The sequence below is a fragment of the Gouania willdenowi genome, chromosome 8 (genome assembly GCF_900634775.1).
Source record: "Gouania willdenowi chromosome 8, fGouWil2.1, whole genome shotgun sequence".
NCBI lineage: Eukaryota > Metazoa > Chordata > Actinopteri > Blenniiformes > Gobiesocidae > Gouania > Gouania willdenowi.
The window spans coordinates 21,567,946-21,592,428 of record NC_041051.1 but is presented as its reverse complement, the minus strand read 5'-3'; the positions used below and the strand labels follow the sequence as shown (position 1 = coordinate 21,592,428).

Sequence of the window (24,483 nt, the reverse complement as noted above, 5' to 3'; positions counted from 1 at the left end):
ATCCTATTTACTATGATAAGTTGAGAGAAACAAAAATGGTATAAAATTGGGTTTTGCCTGAATTGTGTGTTGCTATATGATGTTATCTGAGTTGTATAAAGACTATGCATACACAAAATGAGGTAAACATCTCTTTTTTCAGACAAAGATCTGTAAATTAAACAATCTGGTACATTTTATTCTGATACACGCAGTCAGGGGATGGTTGATCAAATGACAGTGAAATAATAAACTTTTGTTATTGTTAAATGGTGATGCTGCTTTTAGTTGCTATGCTGCAAAGAAGTGGAACAAACGTCAAGCATCCATTGTGAACATTTTTAAATCAAAGTTAAATGATGATTGATTAGGATATTTTTGGTCATGTTGCTGTTGATGTTTGTTGATGATTTTAAATGTTTTGTTGCCTACTTGAATGTTCTTATTGATTTTAGGCGGTTGTCTGTTTTCGATCATGTAAAGCACATTGAGTTGCCTTGTGTATGAATCGCGCTCCACAAATAAATCTGTCTTGCCTTAAATATGAGTTCAAGCCTTTGATGGCCATCTCTCTTTACAGTTTGAATGATCTCAATTTGGTTGTTTTTTTATTTATTTATTTTTTAAGTTAAGTTAATGAAATCTAAATGATCTAAGCCAACACAACTTCGTTTTCATATCTATTTTAAACAAAGTCAACTTTTTATTCTTTAGTGTAAAGCTGCACGATGACACCGTCATTAGATTCAGGCATTCTATAAACTGCAATTCTCATTATCTAGAAAAATCTCTAAAAAACAATTACACATTGATTTTATGTTTAGTTTTATAATTTCTAACAACTTAAAACTGTAATTTGAGTTATTATGCAAACTAAAAATCAATTCTACGGTTACTATAAAAAGTGATTTCCATAAAGTCATAGTGACAGGTTAAGCAGAGTGGTAACCTAATGGTTATGAAAACAGGCTTATGACTGTTTGGTTGCTGGTTCGAACCCCATTGTGGGTCCTTGCCAGCCACAAGGGGGCAAAAGAAACAACGTTTTCTACTTTTGGGTTATACAAATTATTGAGTTGAAAACACTGAAAACTTTAAGTTTAATTAATGCAAAAACATTGATTAGGAAATAATTTTAATTATGTTAATCTTACTTATTAACTTAGATTCAAAGAACTTAACTGTTTAGGTTTTACCAATTGAAACAATTCAATGATTTTAGGATGCACCAAAAATCCAAAATATAATATAATTTCCAAAGCACAAAGTGGATAAAAAAATATGCACCTATTTTCTAGTAGTTAAATATTCAGATTCCTGCTAAGGTTTAATGCTGTGTTTTCAGAACGTTTTTGTGATTGTCATTGAAAAAATAATTCAGCCAATTCTTAGGGATGACCTTGGTAATAGAGGTTGGATAAAGAGAATTGTGATACTCGCAGTGCTTAATATAAGAACGTAGATAAAACAGCAGACAACAGGTTTATCTTGATGACAATGAAATTATTTATTACCTCAAACATCAGTGCAAAGCACAGCTAGGGACACAACATATACTGTATTCACCCTCTCGTCCACTGTTTCACTTAAAGAAATTGGTCAATAAGAAACCAGGCTACATCCTGCTTTGGGTTAAATATTTAGGACCTTTCTTGTCTGTGTGGAATTTACATGTGCTCCCTAAGCACATGCATTTCTGCAGGAAAAAAAAGAAATGTGTTTTGGGTGTGATTGTAACTCAGTCTCTTTTGTTTAAAGTTTTACTTTAAAATGGCCTGCCACATTTTTTTTTTTTTTGGCTTGTGGAAGCATTTTTGTTGTCTTTTTGTACATTATATTTTTCAAAAAATGACAACAAAAACAGGAATCATTAGTGAATAACCATAACAGTTTGTTCTATATATCTCAGTCCCTCCTCCCGCAAAAAAATTAATGACACGCCACACTTTTTATGGGAACTTGTAGTTTCTCTCTGCTCATAGGTACATTCACTTTGTCATTTTTAAATTGCAATTTTTATCCAGAACTCTATTTTTCTTTTTTTTTTTCCTATAAAATATGAAAACCCAGCAAAATTTCTAAAATAATTCCTCAAATCACTTTAATTCTTGTTTTTTTTAATACTGTCCACAATTCTAGGATTTATGTAAAAGATCCTTGAGTTACGTTCATGTTTTACGGCAAAGTAAATCATAGAAATTGTCCTTTTATCCTGAAAAATCTACATTTTTTCTAGTCTGGCCCAGTCAGACCAGAAAAATATAAGGTCATATGTATAAATATGAAGTCATAGGTGTCACCAAAAGTAAAATGTCCTAATGGGAGGAGACATGGGGTAAGGACACTCCAACAAAAGTACATCAAAAAACTTTATTTATCTTTAAAGTTAAGCTTGTATTCATTAAGCAATCTGCATTAATATCTGTATGTATCTATCAAAAGTGATAAAAACTCATAATCCAGGCTGATTTCATTCTGTAACATTACATTTTTGTTACTTATATCACCGAGTTTTGTATTAAAGTTTAGCCATTGAATTGTGGGCCACCACAACCCTACACTACGTGCTAAATATAACATTTTAAAGTTCTGTGAGTCCTAAAATGTATGATTTTTGAGAGCAACTGTTCGACAGTGGCATGAAAATCTAATTTCATGTTAAATCGCTGCATGAATCCAGCCTCACTTCCCCTTGTTTCATGCTTCACAGTTCCTGATCCGCTCATAGTCGGCAGCCCACAGTTTCTGCACATCTTGGTTTAAAGTCTCTTGTTTACTTCCACCTCATAGAAAGTGTTTTAACAAAGTGACATTGTGTTTGGTTTTAAGCAACAAGACTCGCTAAAAAGCAGAATGACACGCACAGTGAGAAGAAAAAGAGACAAAGAATAATGCAGTGCAGATGATAACTTCATATCAAGGCGTTTTGGGGTTTTAATCGATGAAATGATAGAATGTTGTCAGATCAATAATTGCGTCTTAGCCTCGTACCAGATACTACAGTTAACTTTTGGAGGTCTGTTTAAGTCAGTGCCACAATGAGTAATGGATGATTTTGATGAAATCTCGCAGGAAAAGACTAATTGAATTGGGTGCGAACACAGATTCACAGACAATCTGCTTATGGGCCTATGAACTAAAGTTTCTAATATGTTTATTAGAAGCTTAAATACAATTGTGCTTGATTCGGTTGAGTGTGATTTTGCCATAGAAGATTGCATTTTTGTCCAGCTGTACATGTTTACAAAGTAAGAGTAAATGTCTCACCTGACAGACATATTAAGGTGTTGACTGTCAATTTGGGAGTTTTAAAAAGCCATCATCAATAGAGCAAAGATACCACGAGCTACCATGGCAATGAGCCAAAAGAGAGCGACGGAGCTAGAAGTTCTCCTGCAAATGTATGGGGAATATGAGCCTATATTCTAAGAGGAAAAAGTGACACTGTCTGAAGACATTCCTCAGGAAAAAGAAAGAATATCCAGTCTGAGATGGAAACACCTCTATAGCATCTCTAATTATTTGAGCCTCAAATTTGATAGGATTTGGAATGAACGAACAATCTATGACTGACTTGTGTTCAGGTGGGCGGAGCCAGCGAGCAGGTTCAGTGTCTCACCACGTTATAAGTGTTAAAGATTTGATTGTCTTTTCATGTTTTTCTTAGACAGGATGAAACTGAAATGAAATGTTTCTCTGTTGCTCTGTAACGTGTGCAATGACAAATAAAGCTGATTCTGACATACTCAGAGTATAACTTACCTCGCTTTCTCGGATACTCAGAGTTTTCCTCATTTGAGCCCGAACACACTCAGAGCGTAAACATAAACTATTATTTTAACTGACTCATCATTGTTTTCTCAAAATAACTATAACCATTGTGTTGCTGTACACTATCCAACTGTTGTTTTGTTGGTAAAAAACATTCAAATAAATGTTAGGAAGTATTATCAAAACTCCTTTGATTTATTTACAGTAGGACCAAACACCCCTCCCTTATTTTTGCCATGTGTAGTTAGATTACTCTGAATGTGTCTCATTACTGTGATCAACTTGTTGTGTTTTCCACTGGCACTAATTGACAGAAGAATACTAATTAACCTGGCAGCTTTGATATACTGAGGCTAATCGACAGCCAAACAAGTGGAATCAATAACTAACATGTTTTTTTTTTTTTTGCAGTGATTAGACAAAAATAAACCGTTTGGCCTGATCTTAGAACGCTATAGAAGAACGATGAATGGAAAACAACTTGGAGCGAGAAGCTTTGTGTTGCTATTGAGAAACGGGTTTGCGCATTAAACTTATTAAGATGTTTGTACGGGCACCAGCTGTCTCCTGGGAGAGAAAAAATAAATCCACATAGCTCAGAGGGCATGCTGTCACTGTGAGGCCCTTCTTTGCCTGCTGACAAAGATGTTAGCCAGAGGGGGAAGGGGGATGTGTGTGTGTATGTGGGGGGTGCAGAGGTAACATCTGTATGCTGAGCCTCACACCTCCTGCTCCACTGAGCGCGGTAATACAGTAACACAAAAGCTGAACCGCTACACACTCCCACTGAGCGATTATGTGCAACCTTGACTTGCACACAACAAATGTATGACCGCGTGTTTATGTCCCGGTTTGGTTTAATCCGGTTTATTATGGTAGAGATAATTCCTAGTGTTAGAACGAACTTCCTTCAGACCTGCGATCTCTGGACTCTGTGGATGCCTTCAAAAAGCACCTAAAAACCTACTTGTTTCAGCAAGCATTCTAGTCCAACCTGACCTCGCATTGTGTTTTGTTTTGTTATACTTTATACTATTTACATGATTACAAGCTCTTTTACTTATCTAAAGTATTTTACTACTGTGAAGCACTTTGAGACGATTGTCTGTGAGAAGTTATACAAATACATTTTACTTACTATGTACAAGATTATTGATTGATTTATTATTATTTATCATTTAGGGGTCATTTTGCTCTCAAACTGTCTTTTAGTGATAATCTTTTTGGTTCTTTTTTCAGACATTAAATTCCTCGGGGCAGAAGAAAACAAACACAAACGTTGGATCAAGAAGGCCGTAGAAATCAGGAAGCGTGCAAAGAAGGCAATGAACAGAAACGAGAGGGGCTATTTGCTCTCACACGCCTAGGACACCGTACTAGAAAAAGTAGTCGGCGGGGGTCGCGGCTCTCGCGGCGGGGCGGTCGGATCCGTTGGGCCCGCCGTGACTTGCCGGTTGGTGTGGGCGTGGCGGACCCGGTGGATCTGACAGCTCCGCTGGGTGAGCCAGGCGTGCCGGCTGTTAAGATCTTCCGGCTGACACGTCACACGCTGTCAGTGAGACGCTTCTGAGGAAGGTGAGAGACATCGCCGAAACTGTAAAGCAAAAAAAAAGTTAAAGAGCAACATCTACTCTTAAATTTAATGTCTGAAAAAAGTCATGTCAAAGGTGATATGAGGCGTTATAACAGTTACTAAAAGTGGAACTGCTCCCTGCTGCTCCTCAGGGAGGGGTTAAATGCAGAGAACAAATTGCATGTATGTAGCTTTACATATACTAGTACAGTGCCCGTTGGAAGTATGTATTCATGTGGGAACTTAAGTAGAGTTGTCAATTATGGCCAAATGAGTATGTGTTTGAAGGTTGGATGTACAAAGAGGTGTACATACTCTGTAGTGTTATAAAGGGGTATATTAGCGGGTGCAAAATAAAATAGTGTGTACAATTTCCCTGGTTTAATTCTATGGGACATGAGCATGACAATGACAATGCCGTGGTTTAGGTAGAATCTGATGACATAAATTTGTACAAATAAAACTATTTATTTAGCATTTAACATGTCTTAGTGCAGGGGTGATTGCATTGCTGGTATATCAGTGTGTGTGTGGCTGCTCAGATGCCCCTCCCTCCTCTCCGATCTAACCCTCCGTTCAGTGTAACCCGCGTTGATTCCGCGGTGATTTAAAACGAAAATGAAAATACACGTTTTGAAACATAATCACCAAATAAGTCCAAAATAACAGATGCAAACTTGTAAAAAAGTTTCAGGTCGAACAGACACCGCATCAAGGAGATATTCGTGCCAGACATAGACAGACAGACATTACATTACAGAGATGACAATAAAGTATAACGTATATTCTATATTAAACCACAGTGGGTTTTTTTTTTTTACCTGTGAGATAGTTTGAGAGGAAGGAGCTCAGATTCTTATAGGGTAGGAGGAGCCAAGATTGTCAGGAGGAGGAGTTTCCACATTGTGATGTCACAACGGTAGAAAAATCCAACTGGCCCATTTGGAGCCGACTTTTTTTTTTTTTACGAAATGTCGAGTAACAAGGGAGGGAGGAAACCCAACTTTTTCCAACTTTGGTCATCTAAATGAGGCTAAAGGGATGTATATCACTGTGACAAGAATCATATTACAATCACACTAGCATGTACATCTGAGCACATGCATCAATGTTTTTTTTTTTATATATATTGTGCAAAAATACTGTTTCCAAGCCATGGTTTTTAGGAAACCCAATGAGAGGCTTGTGTTTTTAATTAGTGTCTCCCCCCCACATTACTCCTCTTCTGACATTCCCCAAATTAGAGCTCTGTGTCCGTGCACAGCTCAGCTTTTCTTTGTGTTTACCTCTCCTGTTCTGTCCTTCTACCTCCACCTCTCTATCTTTGGTTTGTCTTCTTTCTGGCCTTTACAGTAGCACAAAGTGATAGTGACTGTGTGGATGGTGGCGCACACACAAACACACACTAGCGCACAATTTTCATAGAAATGAAAAGAAATCTCTGCTTGGCAGCACTTCTCTGGTTCCATCAACACTTTACAGGGTTCATGGGGTACAGCGTTATGAAAAAGGGGGCTTTATTTAAGCCTTCTGCAGAAATGACTGAAATCTCATTTAACATGCTCGTCCATTAAATCTGCCCACTGGTCATTGTTCCTGGATTTTCTCATTCTCAGTCAAATGCATTTCACTTTGCTTTATTATTCAAAGCAGAGTCCTAAAAGAGCTTGGTGAGGCAAAGTAATGTTTTTGACAGCTACATATAAAGTTCATGTGAGGGGGTTTTTATGCACTTCTTTATTGGATAGGACTGTTTTCAATGATATTCAACATTATTTGAGAAGGCCTCCAATTTAAAACTAATTATTTTTTCACAATCTTAGATATAAAACAATCTGATTTTAAGCAGTTGATTTTTCTTCAGTTTTCTACAAGGCTGAAAGATAAAGTCCTTGCATTCATGGTAAATGGTAAATGGACTTGATTTTATATAGCGCTTTATCACCACACTGAACAGCTCATTCACCCAATCACTCTCACATTCACACACCAGTGGGACAGGACTGCCATGCAAGGCGGTAGTCGACCACTGGGAGCAACTTAGGGTTCAGTGTCTTGCCCAAGGACACTTCGACACATAGTCAGGTACTGGGATCGAACCCCCAACCTCTCGATCAGAAGACGACCCACTACCACCTGAGCCACGGTCGCCCCATGACCTCTTACAATTATGTTTTTCACCATTTAATAACTGATCACTCACTAAAATCTGCAGACATGGTCAGGCAAAGTAAAAGCTTCCGACAGCAGCATTTCAAGGGCATGTGAGTGTGTTGGTTTTTATGCACCTTATTTTTGGATTGTACTGTATTATTCCATGGTATCCTAAATAATTTGAGGAAAACTCATACTGAAATAGGACCAAACAGGTCAGAAAACTGATGGATGGATATTTTTTTCTTAGTATATTCCAAAGAATTTTGAGAATTGCACCTGAAAAATACCCTAATCTACAAAAAATAAATAAAACCAACACTAAAACTGAGCATTTTCAAAAGATAAAACATGCTAAAAACCAGCAAATCTGCTCTAAAACTAATATGAACAAGCTGAATCTAAAAATAATAAGTCAAAAAGTCAAAATAAAATTAGAAAATCCAAAACTACTATAACCTTGGTCCAGGGTGTACCCCTGTCTGGTAGGTGTTGGAGATAGACACCAGCACACACCCATGACCCTGAATGAACAGGTATATGTGGGTCAGAAAATTAATGAATATTTGTGCATCGTTTATCCATTCTCTGATGTTAAGAAATTCTCAAAATGAAAAGCATGTACCGTATATTATGGTTTCATAACGAGGTTTGTATGTTTGTATACGACTACAGGAGCAAACCGTATCGTATCTTTGAAGAGCACAGTTCCACACTCCTCAGAAAGGTGGTGGTGCTTATCTGTCAGGCTTCACACAGCTCCTCTCTATAAAGCCTTTACCGCTGTCAGACATTTTTACATTTAAAAGGTGAAGGTCTTTGTTTCTATATACACCCACATTCAGCCTTCCTTTCTAATTTAGCCATTCCATTGATTCCCTCAACTTTTATCTCTTTATTTTGAACTGAACAATTTACATTTCAAACCTAAGGACAGTTTAGGCCGTTGAATAGTCAAAGGCAGCTGTGTTTTTGATTAGTTCAATGCAAATTCAATTTCAATCACCGCTGACATATTTCCATATAGGCCGCAAGCTTAGTTTCAAAGGCCGTTTGTAATGAGAGATGAATCATAGCAGCGGGGGAGATTAGGGTCTTAGATGCAACACATGGGACAACTTTTTTTTTAAACTTTTGATTCAGCATTGGTTTATTCAGTGGTTTTTAAAACTAGGTTTGATTGAACCCCAGGGGTTTGTTGATTTAGTCTTATAGAAGGTCAAAGACACACACAGTAAAGATGTCTAAAACAAAACATATAATTTGGTGAGACAATAGTTTATTGGAAGATAAATTATAACATTATAATTTATAATAATCTATAAAAAGTTATTAAAATTGTAATGTGTGTTTTTGTGTGAAATTCATTCACATGTTGGTTTTGTTCTTTGAACACAGTGATTTTGTGTGCAACTGATGCATGGTTCATTTTATGCACTGATTAAATATATACCTATGTTTTGAAAAAATCATTTTTCCAATTATGAAGGGTTTGGTGAATGCACTGAGCAAGCTTAAAGCTGATATCCAGAGTTTCTGAGGACGTCTTGATGTCCCGCCCTCAACAGCTCTACTTCCTCCCACTGCCTCTGCAATCTACAGAACCAGAAGCCACGCCTCTACTTTTCTGCAAGCGCATCGCGTAACATAACAAGGTCACATTGAGTCGCATTGATATAGGTCTATGTGTCAGGTAAGAGCCAAAATCATATTTACCTGTGTGCTGTTGTGACACGTGGCCTTGTTTACGTGCACAGTCCCGCATTCACTTTGATTGACAGTCTCAAAAACAGGAAGACGAAGCCTATTGGCTGGGTGCACTCTGCGATCGTTTCCATTTGTATAGGGGTCTATAGGACAAAGGCGGGACTTATGTACATTAATGTATATGAATGACAACCGGCAGTAGACCATAGTAAAAGACTAGTTAGGTATTTTTTCGCATTTCAAAAGACTCATACATATAGATTTCTCAGAAACTCCAGATATCAGCTTTAACCACTGGTGTTATTGATCGTAGTTTCGCGTAATGGAAGATGTCTCAATAGTCAAAGCAAAATAGAGAGTCAAACTTAAACTAAAGTCAATTTCCTTTCGGCTACTTTAAATATTTAGTTGCTCACATTAATGTCATTTCCCCAAATATTACATCATTGATCACGCAACTAAGCAGACTTTTATCCACTCCAGCCTGTAATCTAATGTTACCACCCCATAGATGACAAAATATTTTCTCATAACCAAAATGCAATTTTTCCCTCCTCCCCCCTGTATTACAGTGAAAAATGGTAGAGCATGCAGTGCCCATTTCAACAACTGAAAAATGCATGACAGTGTGCCGCAGGAGTCCTAATCACATCTCGTCCTAATCAGTTCGGTCAGGCATGCTTTTGTTTGCTGTTCCATTACACTGAGGTTACTGCTTACAGGGCACACAACGAGAAACAGACAACCCTTGGTATTTATGAGCCGAGTCGATTGAAAGTCAAACATCATATGGAGCTCATGGTGAAGCATGCATGGAGCTATCTAAACATGTCTTTAGACCACTCAGTGGAACAGCTATCTTTGAGTGCATAGAGATTTATGTACATTCTCAAAATATTATTTCAGGGTCCACCCAAACAATTTTTCAAACTTTTAGGGTTTTTACCTTTTATGCACTTTCTCACTCTATTTCTTCCCATATTTCTCCTGAGAATTGAGCATATACAGTTGCAGAGAAGAAACATTGACAAAGTATAGACTCTTTATACCCAAAGGGTTTAAATGTAGATTTAGATGTGAGTGCTTGGTTATAATGTGGAATATTGTAGATCTGCCATGGTCCTATCCAAAAAACTTGTAGGCACTTCATTTTATGACAGTCTGCCTGATGTGCATGCAGTGTCTTCATCCTTTATCTATTTTTTTTTCTATTTTCATACTGATTTCTCTATAGTTTAGTTGTCTTTGTGCATCTATTCTGGAGGATCTCTATAATTACTTAACTTTATTTATTGCTCTACAGTCAGGACTACAAACTCCTCCTCCTGATTCTGAACTACACTTCCCATGAAATCAGGAGTGGTGTTGGAAAGGTGCAACTGCTTGCCTGTTTCAGATACGCCTGTTCAATGTACCCATGCTTATCATTAGCCAAAGGACAAAGGTCCTCTGACCAAAAGCTTGGTTATTACATTTTACTTGCATCAATCCAAGTGTGTAGATCTGTTTTTTTTTTTAATCTTGTAAAAATTACGATTTAAATTGTTAACATGTCATTGTATGTTTGAGATTTTTTTTTAAGACTATTTCTAAGCAGGCATCGCAAGCCTACAGCCTACAGATTCCATAGAGTGTCCAACATGCTCTTTTAAAAAGGCACAGGACAAGATTTTGAGCAATTCCCAAAATGTAAACACTGAAGAAAATGTAAAGCTTCCTATGATGTACAGTGGTGTGAAAAAGTGTTTGCCCCCTTCCTGATTTCTTGCTTTTTATGCATGTTTTCCACACCTAAATGTTTCAGATCATCAAACAAATTTAAACATTCGTCAACAATAACACAAGTAAAAACAAAATGCAGTTTTTGAATGAAAAAAATCCAAAGCTACATGGCCCTGTGTGAAAAAGTGTTTGCACCCCAGTTCCCGTCAAAACATGAGTTCAGTTTCTGTAGCCACACCCAGGCCTGATTACTGCACACCAGTTCTCAATCTGGAAATCATTTAAATAGGACCTACCTGACAAAGTGAAGTAGACCAAAACATCCTCAAAAGTTTTGGATTTTTTTTCTGTAATGCATTCACAGGCTGTAATAGCACAAGTTTATAATTATATCAGTTGTTAGAACTACTATCTTTACCAGGGAGCAACTATTTATTCCTGGTGATAGTTTTCCGGAGATTTACTGGGCTTTATTTACCGGTGATTAGTTCCTATCTCCCTTCCGTTCCACGGTCCAAACTGAAACCGTGTGTTATTGTTGAGCTGCTGCTCAAAACGTCCAATTGACGTGATACGTCACGTCCAACCAAATCCCTTCCCAACCCCCAGACCTAAACTGGAATTAAATAAAGCCAAAAAAAAAACAGTTTTCTATGTAAGCCTCACTTCGGGAGATACTATTTCCATGTAAACACGAAGCAGAACATTTTAATTCCGAATGATTTAATTTGAAATAACTAATTCCGAATTGAAAAAAACATCATGTAACCATGGCCACTATAGTTTTTGTTTTGTTTTTGTTCCATCATGGTAACAGTTTTAGCTACAATCGTTTTTTATTTGTTGGCAGCTTATAAAACTGATTAGAAAGTCTTTTATAAAATTGTCAGACGATGAAACAACCAAACCTGTGATGTGTAAAACGCTCCCTGCCTCTCTGTGTTCTTTTCTGCATAAATAAATAGCAAGCTTTGCATCATACCACTAAATCATCACACAGACTGAACAACTGAAAGGCTTTTAGAGCTAAATGTTGAACATTTTATCAATACAGTTGCAATTCTTCATTTGTGTCACAATAAGTGCATGCCTTAAAAGCCAGTCCTCTTCCCTTGCCAGTAATTGTGTCTAATGATTACCCTTTTCATAAATATGGTACTTGTGCCACTATGCGCCTTTACTGCAGTTCCATATATAAAGCCCAACACAAATTACATTATCTTCATCTGTCTCGTCTTCATTTTTGGTAGACAAAGTTTAAGCTTACTAGTAGCCTTACCAACTGTGAAAAGTTGAATCAGCACATTTGTTTACAACGAGCTACGTTTGAAAACCCAGTTTGTTACCAAATAATTAATGGTATATTTAACAGTTTGTAAGTCAGCCATTAAAAACTACTATGTTAAATGCCACATGATAATGTTTTAAAAATAACATGTTTTTAAAGTGCTCTAAATATCATGTTGACAAAAATAATTGTTAAAATTGCAACCCAAAAATGAGGACTTTCAGTTAATATCCAGATGTGCATGTGATGAATATTTGGTGGAGTACTTATCAGAAGAAAAGCTAAGGTGAAAAAAAAACAGGTTTGTTGCTACAGACAAACACTGATATGCACTTACTATGTGATGGATTACAACCTATTTATCTTGTAGCCTGGCTTTGCCTTAAGTCAGCTGATATAGACCTCAGTGTCCCCTTATCAAAGATACACTATATATTGGTTAACTAATACCCTAAAAATGAGCTTATAAGTTATTTTTAGCATACATATTTTAATTTCATACACTGTACCAGAGTTAGATCAGAGCTAAAATATGTGCAGTGATCAAGGTTTAGGTCATTACAACCATTGCTTAGATTAAATGATAATATTATTTTTTATATTTTATATCTATTTAAGAGATTACTTGTAGGGCACCCTACAGTAAATTACCTGAAGTGCAACATTAAAATCTAACACTTGGGAAGAGTACTAGAAAAAAGTTTAACAATGAAAAAAGAAAACTCACATTACTCTTGATTAATAATATCTCATAATGCAATTGAACTTACCTGGACATTTTCTCTGAGGTCTGTGGCCTCCCTGAGCGGTTGGGTGGAAGCTCTGAAGAGTTCATCAACAATTTTGATCCCTGTAGTCTTGGTTGTGGTATACTCCCGGGCTTTTCGACCCTTTCTGACCGACAGACCTCTTTTGTGTGCCTTTCCTCCACCCCGCCTGTTGGTGATGGCTACATGAACAAACAGGGTGGTGTTTGGTAGGAACTCTCCTGTAAGAGACTGCAGAGGGACGTGTCTATAGCCTGGCTGTAGGCACTCAAAGGGGATAGTGTACTGTCCGATGAACTCGTCTCCGATATAGTCATCATCCAGAACCACAAAGCGCAGAACTGCAAGTTCTGGTAAATTAATCTGAAATTCAAAACTTTCATCAAAAATAGGGTTGTCACCATTCTGTGACACAGTCTTGGTTCTTTGTTCAGCACAGTCCGCTGGTATGCCATGGATTTCCACATATATGTAAGGCTCCACCACATCACCCTTAGCAGCAGAACCGCGAGGCTTAGGCAGATTCTGTCCACTGATGAGCTTGATATGAAGAAGCTGTGCAGAAACTCCAGGCAGAGAGTCCCGAGCATTGGCACTAAAGTAGGATACCTCCTCCCTCATGATGGCCGGCCTCAAAACATACCCACAGTTTCCATTTTGCCTGAACCAACCTAGGTTGAGGTCCATCATCAGGCCAGGCGTCTGGTAGTTCATGGCCACTATCTGGCAGCCGCACTTCCAGAAATCCTGGGGGTTCATGTTGCTGGCGTCAATTCTCATAGGAGTGGGATAAACCCTGGAGAGGAAGCGCTTGTTATAGCAAACAAATTCTTCTGGGAACTCATTGGCAAACCGGTTGGCATCAACCTCATTGAATGAGGAAATTTCCCAGTACTTTTGTTCCCTCTTAGAGAATTCAAAGTCCCTGAACTGAACTGATTTGCAAAGAGACACAAGATCAGAAAGTTCCTTCGACAATCTAAATCTTTTACAGCCCAAGCCATTTATTTGATCCCTCTCATCTACTCCTACTCCCACTCTTCTCGACATTTCCAAACCTTCTTCTTCATCTGTCACATCTCCCTCACCATCAGCACAGCTGGGTGGAAGCTTTTTACCCTTGATTAGAATTTTGCCTTTTAGTTTCTCAGGAGAAGGTAGATACATTTCCTCTTTGTTTGGGGGGTCAACATAAAGCTTGTCTCCAAGGATCTTCTTCATGTGTTGTGCAATTACTCTTTGTTGGGGAATGCAGCAGTGAGTGACCAAGCAGAGGATCAGGGGATATTCTGAACTTTCAAAAGCATATTGATTTATAATGTCCATTACTCTAGAGAAAACTAGCTGTGATGCAACAGAGCTACCAACATACACAACAGGTTCATTGTCAGGGCCATCCCATACAATGACCTCAATGCTGCGACACCCCATCCTTAGAGCTCGAATGTAGCTACTGATGTCTGATGAACCCCAAAAATGGTCATCTAGAAGAGAGGCATTATGTGAGGAGTTTATGTAGTAATGGGAGAGAGGCTGAGTCATGTCCTGGCATACACGCTTGTGCTGTGGGTCAAAAATGTGGCATTCGGAGGAGAGGAGGTAGTGTGTAAAACCATCAATAGTGAGGTAAACCCTCTCTCGACCTTTGGCAGATGGCTCAAATTTCTTAACAATGTCCTGGCACATTTCCTCACTTACTCCTTCCACACCCTGTTCAACCTCAACGAAAAGCATGAGATCTTTACTGTCTAAGTACTCCTTGTTACTGGAAAATTGCACCAGCAAAAAGAAAATCTCAGGCCGGGTGCAGAGCTCACAGTAGACCTCCACAAAAGTGTCCATGTTAATTGCTTCTCCATATTGGTCTTTAGCTTTCTGCAGCTCCTTGAACTTCAGTTCTATCTTTGACTCTTTCATTCCAGGGTTGAGGCCTTTGATTATTTGAGTAGCTTTGAATAGGTCTATGTATCCTTCCTTTTCAATATCTGCAAGCTCAAACACTGATCCAATCCAAGAGGTTCGTAAGCTTGGTTGACTTGGTTCCACCATGTCAACTGTATGTCGGCCATAAGACACCAGATACCTCAGGCCCATCACCCAGGTACTAACAACATCTGCTGTACTGGCTACCAAATCTAAGGATTCATAGTTGTCCCCATAAATGATTGAGAAAGCACACTCATCAGGAAACTGATCTGAGAGGCCATTGCTGCGAAGAACAGGAGTTTTCTTTCCCAAACGGACCTCTTTGATACTCTTGATTTCGAGTTTAGCTTTTTCAGAATCCTTCTTTGAGGGTTCCCACCTCAGCCAGTGCATGTCCGGATCCAGCAAAAAATAACGGTTGTACATGCGTGAATTGGATCGCACCTTCTTCATCTCACACCCCTCCATCATAAAGGCCATGCAAGCAGCTGTGCTGTTGATCTTGCGATCACTTGGCATGGAGCTGAAGGATACCGTTTTCTTCCTCACTTGCTTTTGTCTGGAACCATCCTGGGAAAGGTCAGATTGGGGGATGGGTTGGGAGAGAAAAAAGTTTTTGGATTAGACAATATTGAAATGAATACATGCAATTGCATGAATAACAGTGGTTATTAATTAAATCATATAGTACAAAGGAAATAACGAAATATAAAGATCCCGCCTACACACACACATATATATATATATATATATATCCTGGAAGAAATATTTCAATTTGGAAACACTACCTTGCTTCCAAATAGACAATACATTGTAAATGCTCGTCTCCTCTTATTTAGCTGTGCAACAATGTGCTTACGTGTAGTTTTATGGCAATGAGGCACAGGTGTGGATGAGGACAAATGCAATGTTTGCCTAAAATAACCTGCTAATGAAAAAAGTTCATTTTTCAAAACGTTGACGCCAATCGATTAAATTGGTCTCCATGAACCAAAGTTCTGCTCAGAACCAAACAATACTCTGCCATGAATTACTTGAATTAATTATGAATTGAATACATTTTTGATCAATTAAATTAAAACTATATATGCACTTATTGAATGGTTTCTAAAATAATGTAATATGATCATTAATTTCAAAGCACATATTAGCTAGAAGTCAAAGGGTAGATTCCCACCCATTTAAAATACAAATTATATAATTTATTATCATAATATTTTTTGTATTTTTTTCTTAATCGCATATTCTATTTAATACAATTTTTTCAGTCCAATTATGTTGTTCTGGCTCTTTGGTAAGAGATCAGTCCACTGCTATGGCATTTGGCCTGATACTGTATTGTCATTTATTATTATTATTATTATTATTCTCATTTACTTTAACATGGGACTTGATTTGATTGTTGAGCAATTAGCTTGAGAGTCCTTCTTATTAATGCATGTTCACAGTTAAAGCACAGACAATGCTTCCATGAGAACAATGTCTCTCTGCAGTAACTAGGGCAAGAGTCAAACTTGTGAAAGTTGAAAAAGCCATGCTCTATACCCAACCTGAAGTTATATTATGCAACTGTAAGGTTTGTTTGTAAAGCTGTGAAAAAAGCAGACAACGCTGTCCTGTTTCCACAATGAGCTTTGACAGACAACCTGACATAAGAGGGGGAAGAGGTCCAGCATTCTAGCAACATGCTTGCTCTTCCAACTGTGTTTATGTCTAACGTCCGCTCCCTGAACAATTAGATTGACATATTCAGGCAACACTAAATTTCCACAAGGAATGAGGAAATACTGTGTTCTACTACTCACTGAGGCCTGGCTGAATAGCAATATGCCAGACTCTGTGTAACACTAGACAGACAACCTTTCTTTCACGCTGATCGCGATCAGCTGAAGAGGAAAAGTTGTAGAGGAAGACTATACTCTATAGTAACAAGAACTGACACAAACACAAACTGAGCCGTGGTAAGCCAGCGTTGTCTAAATCTGTAGAGTTTCTGATTGTAAAGTACCCCTTACATTACCTGCCGTGGAACTCTCCTGGATAGGACGCCAGTCTATCGCAGGGCTAGGTAAATGCAACCAAATAGAGTGCAAGAGTAGCCACAAATCCCCTGAGCCCCTTTCAAATCTTTTTAGGAATACCTGAAAAGCATCATGAGCACAAGCTTTCCACTGCATTCTGTTAATGTGATTCATTGCCCTTACAGGTCTGATGGGTCTCCCTGGAGATGATCCAAGTCTGGCCACAGTCAAACACCTCCAGACTATCAATCTTCCCCCTTGCCGGCTAGAGGCAGATGACGACTGGCAATTTATCATGATTAATGAACACATTCGATGAAGAGCAGAGGAAATGACATAATCATTGCTGCCCAGTTTTGCCCTTGTCATATGACCTTGATCTCATTCACCTACACATGAGACACATCACACGAGACACAAAAACCATCATTTTAAAATGTGTAACAATGTAGAATTGGAAAAGTATCAGTAAAACAAGAGGCTGACATTTTGTGTCACAACTGTCTTATTTTGTTTTGTTTTTTCTAGACATAGGTCCACCCAAATCAAAATGTGCTCAAAATTTGCTATTCAAGCATTTACATTCTCTTACCTGAGAAACTCTAGCGTGCAACTGGTTCAAAGAGCTATCACAACGACTGGAAGACACTTGGCCCTTGCCAAGACCATAAGGGCAGTGTTGTTAATGTAACTGAAGTATGACAACATCAGCTCGACCACACCGGTAGTGCTGATAACTTTACATTTATCTCTCTTGGTTATGCTCAGCCTCGGATTTCTTCCAAAAGCTAAAAATCCCATGTTAGTGAGGGAGAAAGGCTCAGACTCATATGACAACCTTTTATCTCAATCGCCTGCTCTCTTTAAAGTGTGAAAAAAAGATCACAGTTAAGAAGTCAGCAGGACACTCTTGAGAGCTGTTACTGAAATCAAGCAGACAGATATGGGGCAATGACTGGAGTAATAAGGAGAAATGAGAATGAATGCAGACTGAATAAGTGACTCAGTGAGACATAATTGTTTCCATGCCTTTTTCAGTGATATGCAGCAGCCAAAGGGTCAAAGGTTGGTGTCTCATTACCATGTTGTTACAATTAACTAGGCACCAGGCTACAATAAATAAAAAGCTAGACGTCTAAATTGTTTTTCATCTTTTTGTGCTGCTTTTCTCTTTTCCTTCCCTCACACCATGGTTTCACAGCCCCAAGGACTTTCCTGGTAGAGATGTCAGCATCTCAGTTCCTGAGTGCTTGAGAGCTCATGAGCTGAATGACTGTTGCTGTAGTGATCTTGGGGGGTGACTTGGTATCCACCTCCCCGTCTCCCCCACTTCCTTTCCTAAGGGGACACTGACCGCCGCAGGCAGAGTCAAACACTTCCTGATGCAAGGACAAAGCTGATGGGGACAGACTGGCTGGGAGAGGGAAGTCCGCGAGCCTTATCTGAAGGGCAGTGCTTCATCACACTCCGTCTCGCTCCCTCGTTTGCTGTCACACCCTGATGCGAGCCATGAGCATCATAGCATGTCGAACTAAACTCTAGGGAGGCAATTATTGCAACAGGCTCTAGGCTCTAAGGTAGCAAAGGCAGCAGCTCTCTAGCAGTCTGCGAGATCCAAGCCATCGCTAAGTGGAGTATGTAAAACAATAACTTAGTAGTTAAAATTAACATGTTGTGTTGTTTTCTAATAGCAAACGAATGGCAACAAATCTGTCTAATTTGAATAACACTTAAAAGGTTTTAAAGTCGAGACAGTTAGATGGTAATGTCATTAAATATGATAGAAAATAAGTGAATTAAAATGACTAATACTGTACATCAATGTATTACAATTCTAAACATGCCATTGAAAATTGTATATGTATTCAACATTCCAGGTTTTGAACCTCTATTGTGTGTATATGTGCATCTGTCTGCAAAAGCAATGGGCACTTGTGGATTCTGCATCAACAATCATAAGACATCTTAAAAAATTACTAGTTACCAAATGTTGACATACCCAGAAAAAAACTGGATGATACATTTGAAAACTTAGTATTACAAAAAAAAAAGCTGAAAAATGTTTTATTAAGTTCTTTGATTGTTAGGAGATACATATGTTATATAATAATTGTCTTTATTTTGTATCTTCTGTTCCAGGTGACTCATCACTCATCCAATTTTCTTGAATAAAAATAAAGAAAGATAGTTACCTGTCTAGTTATTACAATATCCTATATTTAGGCCCGAGTGCCACGAGCTGGCGAAGCTCTGTTACATTACACAAGGGGCGGAGCTAATAACTGTAACATAACACAAGGGGTGGAGCTAATTACTGTAACATTACACAGGGGGTGGAGCTATTAACTGTAACATAACACAAGGGGCGGAGCTAATTACTGTAACAAAACAAAAGGGGCAAAGCTATTAACTGTAACATAACATAAGGGGCGGAGCTATTAGCTGTAACATAACACAAGGGGTGGAGCTAATAACTGTAACATAACACAAGGGGCGGAGCTAATTACTGTAACATAACATAAGGGGCGGAGCTATTAGCTGTAACATAACACAAGGGGTGGAGCTAATAACTGTAACATAACACAAGGGGCGGAGCTAATTACTGTAACAACAAAAGGGGTGGAGCTATTAACTGTAACATAACACAAGGGGCGGAGCTAATTACTGTAACAAAACAAAAGGGGCGAAGCTATTAACTGTAACATAACATAAGGGGCGGAGCTATTAGCTGTAACATAACACAAGGGGTGGAGCTAATAACTGTAACATAACACAAGGGGCGGAGCTAATTACTGTAACAACAAAAGGGGTGGAGCTATTAACTGTAACATAACACATGGGGCGGAGCTAATTACTGTAACAACAAAAGGGGTGGAGCTATTAACTGTAACATAACACAAGGGGCGGAGCTAATTACTGTAACAAAACAAAAGGGGCGAAGCTATTAACTGTAACATAACATAAGGGGCGGAGCTATTAGCTGTAACATAACACAAGGGGTGGAGCTAATAACTGTAACATAACACAAGGGGCGGAGCTAATTACTGTAACAACAAAAGGGGTGGAGCTATTAACTGTAACATAACACAAGGGGCGGAGCTAATTACTGTAACAACAAAAGGGGTGGAGCTATTAACTGTAACACAACACAAGGGGCGGTGCTAATTACTGCAACATAACAAAGGTGGTGGAGCTAATAACTGTAACCTAACATAGGGGGCGGAGCTATATACTGTAACATAACACGGGGGCGGAGCTATTAACTGTAACATAATACAAGGGGCAGAGATAATTACTGTAACATAACACATGGGGCGGAGCTAATTACAGTAACATTACACAGGTGGGCGGAGCTATTAACTTATTAACTGTAACATAACACAAGGGGCGGAGCTATTAACTACAACATTACACAGGGGGCAGAGCTAAATACTGTAACATTACACAGGGGGTAATGTTACAATTGAAGGTTTTACTTTTTAATCATACTCAAAGTTTTTAAAACCATATTTTTGGGACCAAACTGGAGTAAAATCTCATACTCTCAAATAAACACACAAACTCTGAACAAACAAGAGGGGCAAAAAATTGCCCTGAACATCTAAAAAGAAGGTCTCATATGATTATATTCACTAATATCTTTGCACTCAAGCCAATTTGACACACTCTGGATGTTTGACGGACTAGAACAAAATAGTCCCACACTGCAAAGACATAGGCCCATAAAGTGCTCATCTCACAGCCCGTCCAATGTTAAAATGACCCAAGTCCTGAGCTGCTTAGAATGCTTTTAAAAACCTGGAGGATGAATCCCTTTCTCTAGTGGGATTCTTGACATGCTGCCTCTTTCACTTCCATGCTCCACTTCATCGCTATTCCAGCAGGCAGACCCCCCAGTCATCCCACCACCAAATAACGGCTGTGTTGGCTCCCTGCCACTTGCTCCTATCATATCTCAACTTTAGAACAGTGCTGCAGAAAAAAGTCAGGCACGGCTCAGTTCCTCTCACCCACAGAGCTTCTGTGTTGTGTGTGTGTGTCTGTGTGTATGTATGTGTGTGCGCAATTAAACTGGGTGAATAAGGCAATGGGGGGGGGGAGGGGGTGGCAATGGGGGTAAAACAGAACAGAACAGTGCTGAGCTCTGTTCTAAGAAATGAATTATTGCCTTCTGTTTGCCTGCATGTAAAACCTTGGATCATTGTCTACATGCACACACACAAACAGAAATGCTGGGAGATTAAATTAACTTTTGAGGTTAAAATGTTCTGATATAGTGCTCTGTGTAGAAATTGTGTAACAACTTTTAGTCTTACAAATGCATCTTTTTTTTTTTTTTTTTTTTTGCAGTGCGCTTTAGTCTTCCAAGGCCTATAGAAATCTTAAAAAGAATAGACTAGAGATCGTTTTTTAACTCCTTTTTTGTTTTTACATTTAGAAATGTGATGAAGGCTGGATATAAGCCACTGTTTTAATTGTAATCATGCTAATAGAGTGCTCTTTGGCATTTTTGTATTAGTTTTGTGCTGGATATAATATTAATATAACATTGCCAGATATTTAGGATGTGCCTCATACTTATCCATTGTTTCAGACTAAACTGTTTTTTGACAATGACAATTTCAGCATTCAGCACCTATATTATTGCATGTTTTGCAATGCTAAATTTGAAATTAAATAGAATTAAAGCATCAAAAAGACTAGTTTGAGGTGTTGACTTGTTGACTAAATTCCCCCAAATTGAATCCAATGTAGCATTTCTGGGGTGCACTGGACATCACTGAGATTCAAAGTTACCACGTGCTAAGATTAAAGATGCAGTCCTCAATGTTGGAAAGCCAGATATAGATATTAGCTAGCTAGACCTTCTCTAAGCTCCACCCCCTCCACCTCTTCCCAAATTATTTCATCAGAGCTCCGTCCAAAGCCACTCCCCCACAAGCTGCCCTCCTCGGCAGGGGAGACGGGAGCCGATTATGTCTTTTCAACACATTTTGGGTAGGACGAGACATGAAGGCATCTCATTGGTTCTTTCAATGCAGACCGAATGGCAGGGATTGGTCAGAGGTTTTACAGAATTCCAGCTGCTATAGAGGTCTAATTGTTTTTATTCCTTTTTGTGAATAAATCATAAATTGACTACTCTCAGGTTGGAGGGACCATTTCACCCAGTGATAAAAAGTGTTTCTGAACAGAATTGTGGACTGTACCTTTAATTTTGCTAACATCTTTTTAGTGATCCGGTCTATGTAAATGCAGAGTTTTTTGCCCACATCAAAATTGGCAAAGGTAGGCTTCACGTTCAGTTAAAAGCAATATTAAGAAAATTAAACAACAGGTGTTATTCATATAGTAATATTACTTAAAGTGTGTTTTGCTAATATTTTTAACTGGTTTTGTGCCATATCTCAGTTGCTTTGTCTGGCAACATGTTTGGCAGTCTACCACAGGGCTGGTTATTCCAGAAAAACAATAATAGACACACACATTTTGACGTTTACTGTCATTTTAGACACCCAGACCAAACTAATATGCAATTATCTCAAATTTAGCTGTGGAACTGTCAAAATAGAACATAAAAAGATTGTGCACTCTGTGTACTTGCACAAAATTATCAAAACACCTCCTATCGTATTCCTTCTGAGCTCTGGGAAGACAGGCAAGTTAGTAGTTGTCAGATTGGTGTGGAAGTGTTATCTAAACTGTGTAGCTCAGTTGTAAAGAAAACATTGAGACTTTAAGAAAAGTCCATTAAAGTGCAATAGAACTAAATATGCTAAGAATGTGTGAAAGGGAAAAAAGAAAAAAACATAATAGCTTACTAAGATTGTTGGCTATGTTTTTCTTTTTTTACAAAAACGCATGCTGTATAACATCAATGTCAATAAACAACAATCAAATGTACAAACTGAATCTTATAGAAATAGAAAGACAGAGATTGAAAGATAAATTAGATGTTAAGCTTAATAATACTGGAAATCAAACACAGATATTGTCAATGGAAGATGGTGGAGGGGGCTTGGAGAAGATAAAGACACCCCGATGAGGGAGAAAGAGTCAGAGGGAGGCACGTCACCATTCGTCATGGTAATTAGTCATGTAGGCGACTGCTTGAATTCACAACAGTAGTCTCAGTCATGCACAGCAGAAGACATTGCATCGTTTACTGAACATTAACATATCTTCTAATTCCATAAAATACTAAACATTTGATATGATTGTGATGCATAGAAAATTAATCACCGGACATTTTTGGCCAAAAATGCGACACTTTTTTTCATAGAAACAGGCCAAAACAGGATATTGTGAAGACACAAGCAAACACCGCGGTCAGCACGTGCTTGTCTGGATACGGGCCAACATGTTTGCACTGTGGGCGTATCTCAACATATCTGAGCACCAAAGCATCTTCTAAGCAGATGATGAGACGGAGCAAGGAGTGAAAACCATGAAAAGTTCACTCTCGATATATGTTTCTGCATCACATCAACAAAGAGCTCTACACCGTAGCCTGATGTGTGCATCGTGTCTCCAAATAATCCAAACAACGGGTCCGAAGCATAAATTAGGCTTTATGTCTGTCAGCACACGTTTCACCAAGATCTTTTTATATCCTCCGCATTTCATCACGATTGTAATTCCTTTGAGTTATAAAGATCTTTACTTGAATGCGGGAAAAAAAGAACAGATTTCACTGTGATAAAGCAGAGAAGCAACTCTTTATGGAGAACATAAATGCCTTCCTGCACCGACTTTCACACAGAACTGTGAAATGTACCTTTTGCTCAGCCCTATCCGCTGGCTCTTAATGTTGTTTGGTATTTATTATATGAGGCAATGAAGACGTGGGATGAAGGCGTCACTTTTATTTGCTAGAAAACACCTGTTTTAAAAACTCCAGGGTTAAAGTCCACCCATTCATTTTCTGACCTGCTTGGTCCCGTTTTCAGGGTCAAAGGGGTCTGCTGGTGCCTATCTCCAGCTCTCAATGGGCGTGAGGCAGGGGTACACCTTTGACAGGGCGCCAGTCCATCGCAGGGCAACACACAGACAGACCCACAACCACTCACACTCACATTTACTTCAATGGGCAATTTAGAGACTCCAATCGACCAAACAGTCGTGTTTTTTGATTGTGGGAGGAAGCTGGCAAACCCAAAGGAAACCCACGCAGCATGGGGAGAACATGCAAACTCCACACAGAAAGGACCCAAGTGAGGTCAAAATGTTCACCGAAAATAAAATCTTATAAAGGAACTTTTCTTTCTGTTCGGAGTTTATTGTTTATGGTTTATTAAAGATTAAAAGTCATTTGTACTTGTTATTGTATGTATTATTTAAATTTTACTCAAGTAAAGAAGTAAGTACTTCAACTTAAACCAAAAACCAATATTTTTACACAAGTATCTGTACTTTTTCCACCTTTGGCTGCACTCATCGAGCGCACACATGAGCACAAACGGATTCTCCTGTGGATTCTCTCACACGCTACATGCCCTCGCTCGCTCACTGTGTTCCTCATGCTTTCCATTACCTCTCTTCAGCAGTGGGGCCAATTATATCGTGCAGAGCCTT

General features: G+C 38.6%; 1 protein-coding gene across 1 annotated transcript in view; it reads right to left on the bottom strand.

Annotated features, from left to right (window-relative positions):
• The window catches only part of LOC114468490 (inactive phospholipase C-like protein 2), a 112,970-nt gene that overhangs the window by 31,739 nt on the left and 56,748 nt on the right, over window positions 1-24,483 (bottom strand). Inside the window, exon 2 of the mRNA XM_028455422.1 lies at window positions 12,965-15,457. Coding sequence (XP_028311223.1) covers window positions 12,965-15,457 — 2,493 coding nt within the window. The remainder of the gene's footprint in view (window positions 1-12,964; window positions 15,458-24,483) is intronic.